The following is a 17,014-nucleotide window of genomic DNA, read 5'->3' on the forward strand; positions in this document are numbered from 1 at the left end:
TTGGCGGTGAGATCCTGCAGAAGGATCGGAGCTTGGTGGTGCTTAGTTCCTAGTGCCAGCTGGGACCGGGGAATTTTCTGTGAGCTCATCACTTGACGGGTTAACCAACAGTCTGAGACGGTCTGTCCCAAAAGGTGCAGTTCTTGGTGCTGACTTCCACTTGGTTGTTTTGCATTAAAAGAAAGAGAACAGGTACACTCAGTTAAGGGGAACCCCATAAAGCCTCCAAAATATCCTCAGATACTAGTGTGACGGTGTCACTGCACTGGATGGAGATCAGGAGGTATTGTAAAGGTTGGGAGGCAGGTCAGGGGGTGGGATGTCCAAAACAGTCCTGAAACCAGAGCTCAGGTATGGTGGAGAAGCTTGCAGTGACTATATAGTTGAAAACAAGTAGGTTAAAAAAAAAAAAAAAAAAAAGTACAAGCAACTACACTGCCCACTTGTGAAGCTCATTTCCTTGAATTCACTTTTCAGTACTAGGCCTTTTTAAAGATTTTTCTGCCTGTATTGCAGTGTTGGATTTTGGAGTGCATAAATTTCCAATTTTATTAACAAAACCTGATTTGAAATTCATGTTTGGACTGTGTATATATATGCTTTTAGTGGGCTTGAAATACTTGAATTAGAGTTCTTGTTCCTGACATTGTTATTGCCATTTTCCTCCCTCTTCCTGTATGGCCAATTTAAAATAAACAACTTCACAAATTCCTGAAAGGAATCAGCAGTGGAAACCTAGCAGACTTTTATTGTTTTCTTTGAAAGTGGCTTTTCCTTTCTAAAATTCACCACAATGCAAAATGTGCACACATTCATCTCCAGTATGTGTTAGAGCAGTGCAGTAACCCTGTTAGATTGAATGTGTGAGGTTTTGGGGAATGTTAAGGGGTGTGATGTGGAAGACTCTTTGGTTTTTGGGTTGTGGTTTTTTTTGTTTGTTTGTATTTTGTTGTTTGTTTGTTTGTTTATTTTTAGTAGCTCTATTCACTCTCCAGCCAACTGTTGTGTTGATAAGATGGAAGTGATGATTTGGTGTTCATCCTTTGGCTCATTTTTGAAGGTTGTTCTCTGTACGTAGCTTAAAGATTTTAAGAACTTGCTATCTTAGTTTTGTAATTAGCTATATTGTGAGTAATATGGCTTTTCACAGTAGTAAAACCAGTTCGATCATAAGCTCGAGGCTGTAACTTGAATGAGAGAGGAGCAGCGGATAGGTTAATTAGTAGCTTTCATCAGTTAAGGTAGAAAAGTTCACCAGTAGGCTTCGGAGGCATTCTGGTGAGCAAGCTGGACGCTTCTACAAGTGTGTTTGGAATATGCACCATTTCAGCTGCCCGCTTAGCGGAGGATGTGTCTGTGATAGAGCTGGTTCAGAGAAAACTTTTTGCCTGTGCAGGTGTGTGCAGCTGCTCCTGCTTAGCTTATCGCTGAGCCTGGTTCCTTTTCAGGTTAACACGTGAACTTTGCTCGCTGTGACATTTTTCTTCCTCCCCCTAAATAAAAAAACCTGTAACACTGGGTGTGTTCGAGCAAATATGTCCTTGGAAGTGGTAAGCTTGCTTTATTTTCCATATGTTCTTAATGTCAAACGTAAACAGACTTTGCACTTCAGGGCAATGAATGTGAACAGCAGCATAAATTTAAAAGTTGTGATTGCAATATAATTTTTACATTTTATTTGATATATAATGTAAATTGTTGGCCTTAGAGTTGTTTGTGTAATAAAATTACTTGAGTTTGGTTTAGCTTATCTACCATGCTGTACTGTATAGAGATGCTTAGGAACTGCAAACTAGGGTGCTTGCATGAAGAATTTCTTTTAGAAGGGGTGATTTGGTTTTAGGAGTTACTTTCTCGTTCAACTTCCTGGTCTATGTGTTTGTCCATGTAAACAAAACAAAACCCAAGCCCCTTTCCTTCCCTTAAGAGCCCCCCTAGACCAAAACTTTAGAGTATTAGCACAGCTGACCTACCTTCTTAAGACTGCATCTTTGCTGCCTCCTTCCTATGTTCCTGCTGGTGGGATGCTGTTAAGCACTGAGCGTGCTGTGAACCGGTGAGAGAAGTTTTGGCTGAAAACTCCTTCAAGCATAGCATCTTCTGTAATCCATTTTCAAAAATAGAAAATTGACCTCGCCCAGAACTTTAAACAGGAATCATGGAGTCAGAAGGGATTGCGGGTGAGACAGTGTCACTCTCTTCTGAGTTGTTCTTAATTCTAACCTAGGCATAATTAAATAGTGTAGTAACATTAATTAAAAAAACGGATTAATAACCGCAAGCTTTTAAGCAATGTATATAGGATAAGCCACATGCATTTAGTTTGAAGTAAGTAGGATGTTTTTATAGAATGGAATAAAACACGTATCTATTTCTAGAAATTTGGGGTTTGCTCCTCTGCTAGGTGTTCTGTCTGAATTCTTTGCATCCAGGTAAGGCTTGGAGAAAATTAGATATGCAGTAATTTAACAATCCTATCAGTCAAATGATATTTCAGTTTATACAGCTTTTTCCTTTGCTTTATTGTTGTTTTGAGGAAACTGTCATTGCAGTGAGTTGTGTAGGGAGGTGAGACTGAGGAGCACGGAGGTGTCATTACCTTCCCAGGGAGAGGTAGGCAGCTCTGCCAGTAAGATGGTCATGCGTGCTTTGAGGTTGGCAGTTCTTGGTTTTCAGAAACAAAGATAACATGCAAGATAGAAAGCCATATTAAGTAATTTTGGTTTCAGTGCTGAGTATATGAGGGAAAGGATGGGTGTAAGGTGGCTCTTTGTCTCCTGGCAGGGAGTGAAGCTGAGTGTTCAGGCTGAAGCTTTAAGACCTGTTGCCGATATGGTGGTGCCATCCATTGTACCTGCTGATTTTTCGTCTGGCTTTTGGAGAAAATAGTGCCACTGGAGAGTGTGTTATCAGGGGGTGCCATGTGGGTTCGCCTGAGCTGCTCCCACTAATCCTGTCCATTGGCATGTGTCTGGGATTTGCGAGAATGGTGATAATGATTCCTGTGCTTGTGGGGTGAGAGACAGGTCTCTACTAGCCAGCTATTTTGGCCTGAATAAACAAGGAAACAGGTTTCTTCCAACCGGAATGTCAGGATAAATGGCTTGGGTGAGCCTTTCTTCTGATGGGGGAACCATTGTTTCTAAAAATACTAAAAAAACCAAAACCAAAACCAGCTGAAAACATTGCAGATACAGCCAATGGCACCAATATATAGGCATATAGTCATATATAAGAGCTTTTGCTGGGATTCAGAGCTCATCATGTATTGTTCTTACTCCTGTGACTTTTGCAGTTGAATCACTGGATTGACTGCTTGGGTTTATACCAGTCAGGTTCCAACCCTGTGAATTCCTTCTGCAAGCTGACAGTATCTGGCATGAAGAGGGGCAAAGCAAAGTCTTGAGGTTGATTTGAGTCTGCAGATGGTCTGAGACTTTGCACTGTAGAGCTGCTGTTGCTCACACAGGTAGGCCAGCACAGCCCCTTGTGGGCACCTGTGTGCCAGGTGGTCTTTTTGTATCGTCACTATGTCCACACTGGAATTTTACTGCCTTATTGGTTTTGGTTGGGGATGTGTAAATTATTTCATATTCCAAGGCAGTATAGGTATGTTGATTAGAAAGATATGGTGTGAGAAAGTTATGTGGCTATATGTATTATTTATTTTGATGGATTATTAGATCTGAAATGTCATAGATGCTTTCCTTAAAAGTTAACTACAAACAAAAAGTTAAATACAGAAAATTTGGTGAAATGATGTGGCCCATTCCCTGTTCTAGATAAGCACCTGTGCTTTAAAAAGTTTTAAAAAATCACCTGTCAAGAAGGTTTCAGTTTGCATTTGCAAATTGTTGTTTCACTGCAAGAGTAAAAACCTGTAGCATTGTGAAGTCTTTCCGTGGCTGAATGTGAACACAGAAAGAAGAAAACACTGGTGCTTCTTCTAATATTTAATATTTAAAAAAATATTTATATATTCTGTATTTTAAAATACTGTGTTGCCAAGAGCACGGGAGAAATGAAAAGAGCTCCTAAATTTTGCCTCGGTGGCAGTACTGGTATGGAAGAGAACTTGAGGTACTGTTCCGAAGGTTGGCAGGATAAAACGTGATTAATGACTTATGAGAATCCTGCTTGATATACTAATTATTCTCTCTGATTTGAGTTATCCAAGTTTCTTGATTGTACACGTGCCTCTTGCTTCTCTAAATGGCATATTGGCTTGTGATGTTACTCTGTTGTAACTGCACACTCCTGGATATTCATCGTGCTGTTCAGTTTGGGTGTAATGGTTTGTTGCACAAGCTAGTCTGGAAGGGACAACAGGTATGTACAAATAGTTATTCCTTTAATGACATGAAACAGTCTGCTCTTTTGTCCTTCCTTATTTAGTTTTTACACTTGATTTGTGCGTAGCTTTATAACTTCCTCTCTGAGCAGCAGGGAAAGGTAACCATTCTCTGGCTGGAAGCTTGCAAACAGGGTGTGTTCCATCAGATGGTGTTTGCAGCCATCACTGAGTTAACTCCACAAAGCATCGCCAGCATCTTGGTCAGCAATAATTGACTGGACGTGTGCAGAAAACTAACCTTGACTGTATATAGAAGTCTAAAATACAGCCATAAATATGTACTCTGGAATTAGCATATGTAATAATACCAAGAAGGTCAGTTATCCAGGTACTGTAATATGTAATGTTTGTTACATCTTGGGAGGCTCTGGGCATGGATTTCAGAGCTGTATTTTTAGTACTCTGCCATATGTCTAATAAATCAACATGTGTGTACACCCAACATGGTTAATATTAAATCTGTTCTCTTGCTTTTTTTTATGAGGTTGAATGGAGTAAGCTACTTGTGAACTTGAAACTTAAACTTGCGTGAGGCTAGCTTATCTGGCCTGTCATCTTGTAACATTTGCACCACTTGTGAATTTTTTTTTTTTTGGGTGGGTCATTGTTTTGGAGGAGGGAAGTTAGCTCTCTTGTACCGTAGTGTTTTCAGTATTAAATTTATTTTTGAATGTATGTTTTCCTTCCTTGAACACTGGGCTCTATCTAATGTTATGAGCTGATCTCAAAGTTAGGTGTGGTAAATGTTTTTTATGCTGAACAAGCTTTTTGCATACTTTTCATTTTCTAAAAATATTATTTTAGTGTATGTATGTGAGTTCATGAGCTTTGGACTTGGTGTAATAAGCTTTCAAACTTAGAAACTGATGATGATGGGCAGTTGCCCTGTCACCTAGCTGCTTACAAAACAGGAGCAGAAAGCAAGATGCATTTTCAGTTAAAAGTGATAGTTAATGTGTGAATCTTTGATAAAACTTAATCTTTAAACCTCTTTTAATCTCCACTGAGATTTTGAGATTTATATTTTTAGCCCTTATTCAGCAAATCTCTTAAGCATGTAATTTTGTGTCTTAGGCAAGAGTTCTGATGGGACGTAGATGTGGCAATGTTTTAACTTGCTTTAACCTTTGTGCAGAGGTGGCCACGAGTGAAGTGCTGGAGGTTTTACAGGGATTGGAAAGAGATGGGTGCCCTGGAAAAGGGATGCGGGGAAGAAAAGCTGAGTACGACAGCAGATGCAGGAAACCAGGAAGATGGTGAGAAGGAACAAAGGATGTTCTGAGTTAAACATCAAAGTGGACCTGTGGTGGTTAATGGATCACACATTTCTCTAGAGCAGCAATAGAGGCACTTAACTGGGAAAAGGGAAAGAAATGTGTCTTCCTGCCTGCCCTTGTGGGGGAAGCTTGATAAAACATGATGTGCTGCGGGAGCTGGATCTATGTCTTGCCCTCTGCCATGTGCGATTCTTGGTTTCATTGATCTAAAGCAGTATTTTGTGACTGGTGGTTGACAGGACATTAGCTGTTAGTCTATAAAACAACTACAAGAAATATAATTAATTTTTGATATGTATAAGCAAGTAGAATAGAAAAGAAATGCAATTAACATTTTAAGAAGTTTTTATCTGGCTGTGAATGTGGCAGCACCATAAAATGTTATTTAGGTATTATTTTTTAGAAGTATTTTAAGACTAACTTTTTTTCCTTAATTAAATGGTTGGGAAACATTGATGTAAACATCTGTGCTTCCTTTAGTTACTCCTGTTAATTTAGGATTCTTTGCTCCGCTGTTGGTAGGCCTGGTGATCTGACTGCTGTGCTTTTCAAGTTTTAGTCTGTAAGTCTGAAGTGACTCAGTAATTTTCTTATGCTTCCCAGCGATCCTGCTTATTCCACGTTATGTATTGTGAGAAAGAAGTGATAACTTGCGTGGCTGATGATGCCTTTCTTCCTAACAGGGAGGCAGTATGATTATATGATATATATTTAGCATAGATTATAACACATGTAAAAATATTGGTAACTTGTTAAACTTCATGCTGGGTGACGTGATGCGGGTGTGATTTAATAGAAGGAAATGCTGGGGTTCTGTCTGCAAACCGGAGAAGTGTGAGCCTGGCTTGAGTCACTTCTGTAGCTAAATATATTTTATTCTTGGGGGGAAAAAGTTAGAAATTGTGACTTGAATCTGAGCAGACACAAATATTAATAATTCAACTTTCTAAAAATACTTCTCCAAGCATTTATGAAACTCTGCTATGCACAGAGACTGTCCACAGATGTCTTCTGGCATCGCTTGATGGTAGAGAAGTTTATCTACCAAGACTTTGCATCCTTGCTTTCTGTACTCTTATGTTCGAAGCATGCGAAAACTTTGGATGCAAATGCATAGCTCTGCGTAAAACTCTTAAAAGAAACATTTAGGGGAATTTCCAAAGCCGTGCTCAGCCAATAATGGCCTTTGAGCGAGTGGTGTGCTGTGTTGAGGAACTACAGCAACAGTTGCTCCCATAGCAGTATGTGTCTGTAGCTCCTGTGAAAACTGCTAGGGATTCGTGTCAGCTGGAAACTTTTTTCTAACCTTAGACTTGAACAGAAATGCCTTTGACTGGGGTGTACAGAAGTCAGAATATGAAGCAATTTCAGTTTTGGAAGAGGCAAAGACAAGGAGTGATGCTGCCTTACTGTTGGTTCAGCCTGATCATGGGTCAGCACTTAAAAAATAAACCCAGTGATTTACTGTTAAACAGTCCCTTCTTTGGCCATAAATTAAGCCAAAAAAACCCAACCCGTAACACATGTTAAACTGCCCAGGAGGTAATTTGTCTTGCAAAACAAAGGTTATCAAGTTTGTCCATTCTTCAGATGGTACTATTTTCATCTTTAAAGTGATTTGTTTCTAGTTTCAATAATACATTTAATCCTCTGGGGAGTCAAGGGCAGCTTGTGACCTCTCCCAGCTGAGCTCTCCGGTTGGGAGGTAGTACCTGCTCTGACCTCCTGAATGCTCCAGGGAAGGACCTCAGGAGCATCTGTTTTGGTTCGTAAATTATCTTGAGTTGTCCCCTTAGTTCATGGCAGGTGTGGCAAAGGAATGGGTCAGACAGGAATAGCTGCAAATTACTTATCTTTCCTTTTTTGCCTTTATTAAATATTTCACCTCTGTGGGTGCCTGCATTGATGATGAGAAGACATCTTTTTCTATTCAAGGAGGAGATACTGGCAAAATGAAAGGACATGGGATATCTTAGATTCAAGAGACTGGAGCTGTTAAAGCTGCCTGGTGCCTGCCTGGCTGTTGCTGTAAATAAGACTATAAATGCAAGAGGTAATGGGTGCTTAAATAATTAGCTATGTGAAGACTTTTGTGTTCCAGGAACCACGGTGTTTCATTGCACTTGAACAGATTATGGCTGACAATATCTCATCTGTATGCAGCTGTACAGATTTTTATACGTATTTGTATACTGTCACACACATATGTATGTGTTATTTTTCAGTGATGGGGTTTTGCAGGCTGTGAGGGGAAGAGGTAAACTTGTACAAAGCTATTGCCTGTAGATTTATCGCAAGCTTCCAATTCCTCCCTCTCCCCTAAAATAAGTGACAGGTTCAATTCTGACTTGCTTATTTTCTGCCCAGTAAAATATGAATTGTAATCTTAATTTGCCAGTCCATGGGTTCTTTATTGCTGTTGTGATGGGGAAGAAAAGAAATGAGAAGAGGGGAAGAAAAGAGATGAGATAATCGTATGTGGAGGCTCAGACATTTACCTTCATGTATTATTCATCTCAGCCTCTTTAGAGATTGAGACCATTTTCTGCTGCTTGAGGTCTTGCTTTAAAGTGTACTCAGCCAATAACAGAAATGCACAGTGCTGTTGTACAAGCTGATGTTTTGTAGTTTGCAGTGGAAATAATGTAAGAAGTCTAAAGATGATTGTTCTTGGTATAATGATATATATAGAAGGAGATGGGCAGCTAAAGTCTTAATATTTATGCTTGAAGAATCTAGCTAAGGATTTAGGTTTGCTGGATAATGAACTTCTCTGTGCCCTGTAATTCAGGAATAGACTTCGTATTTACAACCATCTATTCCTGATGGCCTTTCAGACGGTCTGACTTGCTTCTCTATCTCCAGTGCCCCACTGATTTTAGTGCTCTTTGCTTCTGGTGAGGGAAGTGGGTAGGATCCTGCTGTCCCTGCTGGAGCGATGTGTGGGCAAGCAGCTGATGGTGGGAAGGCTGCTTGCTTGTTCGCTTAAAAAGTAGGTCAGGACCGCCTGCTTATTTGATTATTTTAATGGGCATCATGAGGCTATAGATGAATTTAGATATGTTAATCTTTTGTCTGTGTATAAAGAAGAATAATTCTTGTTTCACATGTTGCTGTACCTAAGTGATTTTGAGATTTTACGTATATATAAATACATACATTTCCCTGATGAATTGTTAAACTGTGACAGGTGCAATTAAAATAATAGCCCCTTAAGATCACCCCAATCTTTTTTTGCTATTGAGTTGGATTATATGCATTTTTGCACGTCAGCCTGTAGTGATTTCAGCAAATCTTGCAATTGTTGTGAAATACACGTTTAGTGGAGATTATGAAAACTTCAAACCTTTATGACTAGTGTTGTAGTTTGCAACAGAAAGAGTGGGTGGTTACTTCCCAGTTGAGTGCGTTTTATGCCAAGAGACAGTCTGTATTGACCTTCTACTGCCAAGTCATAAATGCATAAAATCTATGTTGCTAATGGAAACACTGACAAGCCTTGAACTGCAGCAGGCTGGCATAATAAAAATATTAAAATTTCCAGCTGCAGTTAATGTCATATTTTCATTTTGGTTTTGCTGGCTGGCAGCTGGTGGTGGCCTCATCTCAGAACAAGCTGAAGTGTCCCGGAGGTTTTTTGTTGGTACTGTCACAGCACAGACTCTCTGATAGTTTGGATGTATGAGGCTGACTTAAAAAAACAATAAAAACAAAGAAAGAAAAATGCCTTACTTGTTGTGAAGCCAATGAATAGGAGTCTTGGGCATGTTCAGGTTGGTTATAGTGGTACCTGGGAGATGAGACCTGTGGGCAGTGTTGTTTTCCAACCACTGAAATTCAGGCCAGCTGTTCGGGCAGAGATGTAAGAATTGTAGACTCTTATTAACATTTAACGTTAGTTGCAGACTCTTACTAATGTTATTAATGGGGCATCTGTTAATGTTTGCATCAGTTGGTGTCACTTTTCAGAGATCCAAACCGATATGTGTCTTGTTTAGAAATTACTTCCTGTGTAAAAACTTAACGTGTCCAAAAGGACAGAGTCATAGCAATGATGCTCAGGATGAAATTGCTGGCAGTGGTGATGGATACATATGTCAGGATCCTGATATGTGCTTTTGAAAATGAATCTTAGAGCAGTTTCCTACTGTTAGAGAACTGATGTGAAATACAAGTTTGTGGTGTAGTGGACCACATGCGGGTATGGAGACCAGGGATTCCGGAATTTGCTTTAACTTGGTTTGGTTTTAATGTGGGTTTTAATGCCCTGAGGGAGGATAATTAATGCTGCAGTTCCTCTTTAACAAGAAGAAAAAAAAAATTGTCCTTACTTTACAAGGATGTTCTAAAGGTTAGTAGGTTAAAGATAAAGAAAGCAGTTGTTGGCTTATCCATTCACTGCTTACTAACGCCTTCTTCTGTAGTTCTTTGTCAAAACTAGACTTATCACTGGTTGCTGTAGTGGTAGACTCTTGTGTAGTTATTTTTCTTTCCCTTGTTGCAAAGCTGCTTCACTTGATGCTATGGTCACGGCGTGCTTTCTGATATGTGAAGTAAAATGTCACCATCCACTCTCTGATTCAAGCATGGCTGGCATCGGTTCTTTACCCGTGTGTATTTATTGCAAACCTTTTCTAGTTGTTTGCAGTGCTCTGCTCATGGTTTTTTTTTCACATAGGCATATTGATTTTTCCTTGCATCCTCTTTCCTTTTATATGTATTAGATTAGGAAGGTTTCTTTTAACTGCGTATTGAAGTATTCAACTTTCATATCTTAGCTGTATTGGGAAGGTCTGGTGGTACCAGTCTCGCCCAGTGCTCGATCATTCTTTCTGGTTTCTGCTAATGAAATTCTTAAATAAATCTTCAGCTTTTGAATCTGTTTGCAATATTTTCTTCATGTAACTGTTACTCACAGAATTATTTTAGATATTATCTTTTAATCTAATTCCACTATATTTTCTGTTATATTTGCCATTGCTAATCTTGTGTTTTAGACTTTGGGTATTTCCTACCTGTCACCACTTCAATTACTGACTCAAGTCAGGCAAGAAAGTTGTTCAAGCATTCCTTCTTTCATTTTTGGGCCTTTCGTCTTTTGTTGTGGTCACTGCTTTTTGTCTCAAATAGTTTCCTGTTGTTTGTAACCTATCAATTACTTTGCTGCCTTTGATAATACTGCTGGACTTAAAAGTATGTTGTCCATACTACAAATTACTGATAGTGATGCTTACCTTACAACCTGTTCTAGCATTTGGAAGTGGTTTGTGTTTTTTCTTTTTCTTTTTTTTTAATTTATTAGAAGTAGTAGGTCATGCTTTTGACCAGGCCACCTGTGTATGTCTTCCCCATTTCTCTTTTGCATCTCTGCTTTTCACAAAATTATTGCAGCAGCAACTTCTGAAGTCTTGTGTAAGTGCAAACCTGGGGAAGGAGCCTGGCACTGACTCCTTACCGAAGAGCATTATGATTGAGAAACTGGTTAACTGGGGAAACATTAGTTCTGGAGCAGCTGGAAGCTTTTGGAGGTTGTATAAATTGCATAGCAAAAGGTTGTAATTTTAAAAATCCAGGGACAGATCCATTCTAGGAAAATTTTCAAGTGCCAGTATGTTTTTCATTTGAGCAGAATGGCCTTGTCAGTAAGGCACCTAGAAAGGTGTTTTGGAGGTGGCAAACTTTTCAGCTGTAGCCAAATTGAATTCCTTATGGTTTATCAGACTTGCAAGTAACTGGCCAAAAACCAACTATAAGACTGAGAATGACAAAGTCTTTGAAATGTGAAATGTCTACTCAAATGGGAGGTAGACATGATGCTGCGCTATTCTGGAGTTTTGGGGTTTGACTTTTGTTTTTTGTTTTTGTTTTTTTTTTTTTTTTCACTTGCAAGATGGGATCTCAGCAGAGCTAAGATTTCTGGGGCAGAAGTCCTTGTGGATGAAGGAGAGTAACAGCAGGAACTACTCACCTGTTTTCTGAAAAGCCTCTTTATGTAATGTAGATGAGTGGGAGGAAAAATTGTGCTGTCTGTAGTCTTGCTTCTACTTGCTCTGCTCTTTTGGGAAATAGGAAGGTGCTGTGGAGTGTTTGACTTGAGGTTCATAGTATGTTTGAAAGCATCAGTAGATTTCCAGACCTGCTGAGTTTTCCAGCTGGACAGCTGCAGTAAGTAACCTGGGTGTTAATGTTCCAGAAAGCACCGGATAGGTCCTGGTGAATATGTTTCTCATATTTCTGGCATTTCATCAATGCATGGGTTTTGTTGTCTTAAAGCTCATGTTTAAGAGTTCACACAACATTAGCAAGTGTATATATATGCATTGCCAATATTATTTTCAAATATTATTAAATATTTTATTGCAGCTACAGCTTCAATAACTAGTGGAGTTGTTAACCAGTGGCTACTGATGGTGGATGTAAGAGTTGTTCAGAAGTGGATTACAAAAAGCTGCAAAGTACTTATGGGTGTTTGCTTTCCTCAAGACATTGTAATGCTGTGGTGGTGGGATAGCTGATAGGCTTTGAGGGTCTTAGCACACAGGTGCGCAAGATTCAGCAGAGGTAACACTTGGGTTGTCAAAGTCTTTGATAAAATTCTCCAAGTTATTGAAGGCATGAAGTTGCTGTGAGACTGAAGGAAAAATTCTTGTATGGATTGGAAGATACTTAAGAAGCAAAGTACTTCTCCATCCTGACAAGTCACTGATGAGAGTCAGCATGAAGGGGAGAGAGGAGGGGAGGTATCTCCTTAATGAAACCCTTATTGGTGCACTGGGAATGTAGGAGGATCTGGGTTGTGGGCTAGCTCTCTAAAGAGTGTCTGGGATTGCGGCTGCTGGGAGCTGTGTTCTGCACTAGATAGGCCATTGATCTGACTTAATGGGCTTTTTCTTGTGCAAAGTGATGATTTCTTTCTTTCAGAGTATCTGTTCTCTGGTGGAGTCTCATTTAGTGAGCTGATGCAGCGGAGTAACTGCTGAGTACATGGCCGTTTCTGTGAAGAACTGATGCTTTCTTGTTTATAGGCTTCTTACTCGATTGGCACATTCCATTCCAATGCTAACACTTTAATTTGGAAAGATAGGAAGGTGGGAGAAAATTATCAGAAAAATGATGTCTCTGTTACTTTCCTCCTACACCTTTCCCCTCACATCCTCCCACTCTTCCTTGTATGTCACTCTCTTTTCCACTCATGTCTTTCAGCTGTATGACTGCATCTTGTCAACAAACAACCTTTGAGCTTTCTGAGGCAGAGTTGATCACCTAATACAGTTTTAAATACTAAAATATTTTTAGTGCCCTACCCTATGGGTCTGTCACTGAAGTAGCCTGTGACTTAAGAGTTGCAGTATGGGACTTCTGGCCTCAAAGTTACTTTTCTTAGGGTTGGAATAGATGGCTAAAATACTGCCCCTGTTACTTGAATTTTCCCAGCACATCAGCTTACCTGCTTACTAATGTGATTGTATGGAAGGGTCAAGTTTATTCAGGCCTTTAGTGTTATTCAGGCCTTAGTTGCAGAATGCCATGATTTTTGAGTATAATACATCATTACACACCAAATGGTAAGTACCTGAAATCTGTTAGTCTATGGAGTGCCTGTCTAGAAACACTGACCTCTTGGTTAATTTAAATGGCCTCTCAGTCTTTTAAATCTCTTGTTTCAGGAAGTTAAGAAGGATGTAGAGCCCAAGGATGATGCCATACCAGTCAGGAGAGAGAAATCTGGCAATGTAGCCAGTCTTGTGCAGCGTATGAGCAACTATGGGCTTCCAGCAGGAGGATTTCAGCCTCATCCCCCGTCCAAAAGCATCAAGAAGAGTATGTAGTCTTTCCAATTCCTTCAATTGCGTAAGCTGCTGACGTACTTTTTTTTTTAATAAACATGAATTATTTAATGTCTGACTTGGTTTTAAAGTTGTATGGAAAACTAGAGGCATAAGAGCAAAAATTTTGATTCTAAGCCAAATTCTGCTCCTAGATGCACGGGCAGAAAGCTTATATGTAGTTCTTAACAGCAGCAATAGGGATAAATTTTCCTGGGAACAGGACTTAGATCCCTTCCAGATTCCAGAGAGTTGCTCTGTAACTTCATGTGAGCTCTGCTCATATTGTCAGGTACTTGAATGAGAACTGCAGGCCTGTTCACGATAATCAAAAATATTCCTGTGGTCATTTCTCTTAAATGTAAAAGTTTTGCTACAAATTCAGGGCTTTGTGGCAAGGAAACACTCTGTAGTTCAGGTTCCTCTTGTTTGGTAGGCTTGCTTCTAGTATGAAATAAGGTGGAGTTGGTGGTGTCTAAGAGCAAGTAGTGGTCTTCCTTTGATTGTAACTGCAGCCCCCAGGATGGTCAGGAATGCAGACTTGGTGCCTCCATATCTGTGGTTTCTATGTTTTAATGCCAGTATTTAAATCAAGGTGACTAAAACCTAGAGCAGAAAACTCAGCATTCCCTGCATCCAGAAAATTGACTTGTGATTTGTATTTGGACACCTCATTCATACAAGAGACATTGCTCTAAATTACACTGGCTTCCTCTCTCTTATAAGAGATTGCAGGCATTTATGATTTAAGCTTGCTTTTTTTAAAAGAAAGAATTCAGAACTTACTGTTTCTGGTATGTTTATGCTTTGAGTTTTTGCCCATAAAAGGAGAAGAGCCACTAGTCATCTTTTAGAGCCCTGAAACGGGACCACCAGATTTACAGATTTGTTGGAATCTTCTTCTAGGCAACTAAGGATGTTACCTTCAAAATCACTTTAGTAAATCTGATTTGTATATGCATGTTGGCAATAGCACGTATATGCCTGTTAGATGTTTCTATCAGCAGGCTTTTGAAAATCTAGCCTGAAAGATTAACGGTGTTCCTAGATTAATGCAACCAGGTTCTGAAAGGGAATCAACATGATCCTTATGGGTTCTTCCAACTCGAGATATTCTAGGATACTGTGGTTCTGTGAACATGATCTGATACTGGTTCAGGTGTTGGCTACTCATTCTGGTTTCCCCAACCTTGCAACAATCCCATATTCAGCATGTCTTGTCCTCATGCTGGTGGCTGTGGCCAGGGTAGTAGGTATGACTTGGTCTCAAACACTGTAGTGCCCTGGCTAGTCTTATTCTCCTACAAGAAAATGGTGTTCAAGCACCTTCTTTTAAGCACGCAACCGTTTACTTGGCGCAATGACAGTCTCTGCGTTTCCATTTTACTTGCTGTTCCCTCTTTTGTGAAAGACTGTTTAAACAGCTCCTGCAGATCCTGTTTGCTCTGTGCCTGGGCTGTCGCTCACTCCTTTCAAAAGGTTTCCAGTGCTTAGGAGTCTTTCTGTTTCAGGTTCCTAACCTGGTAATATGAGGTTTACAAAGTTAAAAACAAAGTTAAGCTGCTTTAATAGCAAGTTTCCAATGTGCGCTGAGGTAGGTTGTCTCTGCCTGGGAAGTCCTTTGTGTTGTTCTCATGTGCAGCTCTCGCTGAATTCAGGTATTTTATATCAGGTGTGTAGTAAGCTGCAGGCAGTATTCCTGTCAGTTAGATGACTGCTTTTATTCAGGAAAAGGAAAATACAGAAGGTGTGCGAAATTACTGCAACAAAGGGCTAAATTTGGTTTACACTGTACAAAACAAATAAAACCTGAAGCCAGACAAGTTGTTTTGGAAACAGACAGAATTGCCCTGGCACTGCCAGCCCAGCAGTCCTGTGGCACCACATGAAGCTGGAGTGTTATTTTCTGTGCGGATCGGTTAGCTTCTGAGGTTAATCTAGGGACTTTCAAAACTGGAAGGCAGTACTTCCTAAACTGGGTATCACTCAAAACAGACCTCAGGTGAGAGAGTTCTGGATGTGAAATTCATCTGTGGGTTTGTTTTTTCCCCCTCTTCCCCATTTAGATAGAATTCTGATATGAAAAGGAATGCTGAGATCGGATTTATACCAAATGGCCATGACTTTTTAATTTGCCTTTTTTTGCTATCAGTTAATCTCATACAAAAGAGGAGCCCTTGAAAGTGCTGTAGGAGGTAGTAAAGGCCAGTGAACCGTTTATTGCAATTACTGTTAACCCAACAATCCCTCTTGGCTGATGTATGAGTTTCAGTGGAGTTAAAAGAAGGGTGTATTATGTGGGCAATTATGTGTTATTAGAAATAATCCATAGACCTTCGTACTTTTGGTTTATTTGTTTCCTGCCCCTTTTAAGCTCTTTAGAGCACAGACCATAAACCAGCATATAGAAAATTCTTGATTTGGTGAGCCCTCTCTCAGAAATTTCAGATGCTGAATATTACTTAGACGCCTGGCATGTTTTGTACTGAGGTCGCTGGGTGTGGCAGTCTTCTAAATGTCTGACTTTGGACTTTCAATGCTGCTATAATAAGACAAGGATCAATCTTGGAGGCAGTATCTGTATTTTGAAATGTTTTTACACAGCTAATCTTAATTGTTGAAGCTTGAGTATGGAAGGAGTGCAAAGTATAAGAAAGAATATGGAAATTATACAGCTCCTATAAGATTAAGCTTTACCATTTCAAGCTTTTGATTCATATTTTCACTTAAACCGTGGCAGACTGTTTTTGAGGAGGATAGGGAGTGTGTGGGTCATAGCTCAGGATGACAATTTCTTTCAAAAGCATGCTGGCTGCTCTGTTGTGGAAAATGTCTGAAGGCATGGCCTCTTGTTTGGAGAGCTTAAACCCTCCAGGTTCAGCAGTAGCATCACTCCAGGATACGTACAGAGTAATTGTGCAATCATAGGTTCACACTGCTCTGGCTGGAGGGGTTGTTGGAAGCCACTTCAATGCTCTCCCCTTTCGTGATGTTATTTTGTCTTTTTAATGCCTGAAAAGCTTTAATGATATGTGGCAAACTCTAAAGACTGCACTTTATTTTAATTTTGCCTTTGTCAAACACTGCTAATTGAAGCTTAGGTTGAATTTCTTGACTCCATACTGGCACTGAGAAAAGGAAGGTGTTTTGCATTTGCAGATAAAAATGAGTTTGGATTTTGAAATACGAGCCAGGCAAATGTTAGCAATGTTAGCAGACCTGTGGTTAGCAAGGTCTTTGTTAGAGAGCAGAAAGGCTATCCGCACTTCAGTGTTGTGCAGAACAAAACATGTGTTACTTTTTCAGGATTGCTTAAAGACTGGAGGTGCAAACTTGCACATTTTCTTCCAAGCAGGTGCTAACACTGCAACTGGCAGTGGTTGTCATTCTTGCAGATTTTGGGCAGGAAATAGCTTGAAAAGTCATTGCAGTGGGGATTTATCTGACTTGCTTGTGTCAACATGTTTTTTATAGCATGTTGGTAATTGGCGGTGTAGTGTGTGTTTGTTTGTAATCAGCATATCTGTCTAAGATATGGCTTACTAGCCTAAAGCGAC

General features: G+C 39.8%; 1 protein-coding gene across 2 annotated transcripts in view; it reads left to right on the forward strand.

Annotated features, from left to right (window-relative positions):
• The window catches only part of CD2AP (CD2 associated protein), an 85,114-nt gene that overhangs the window by 26,052 nt on the left and 42,048 nt on the right, over window positions 1–17,014 (forward strand). For both annotated transcript variants that reach the window (XM_052809570.1, XM_052809568.1), the window contains exon 3: window positions 13,299–13,452. In XM_052809570.1, the coding sequence (XP_052665530.1) occupies window positions 13,299–13,452 (154 nt within the window). The remainder of the gene's footprint in view (window positions 1–13,298; window positions 13,453–17,014) is intronic.

Source organism: Harpia harpyja, chromosome 15 (genome assembly GCF_026419915.1).
Source record: "Harpia harpyja isolate bHarHar1 chromosome 15, bHarHar1 primary haplotype, whole genome shotgun sequence".
Taxonomy (NCBI): Eukaryota; Metazoa; Chordata; class Aves; order Accipitriformes; family Accipitridae; genus Harpia; species Harpia harpyja.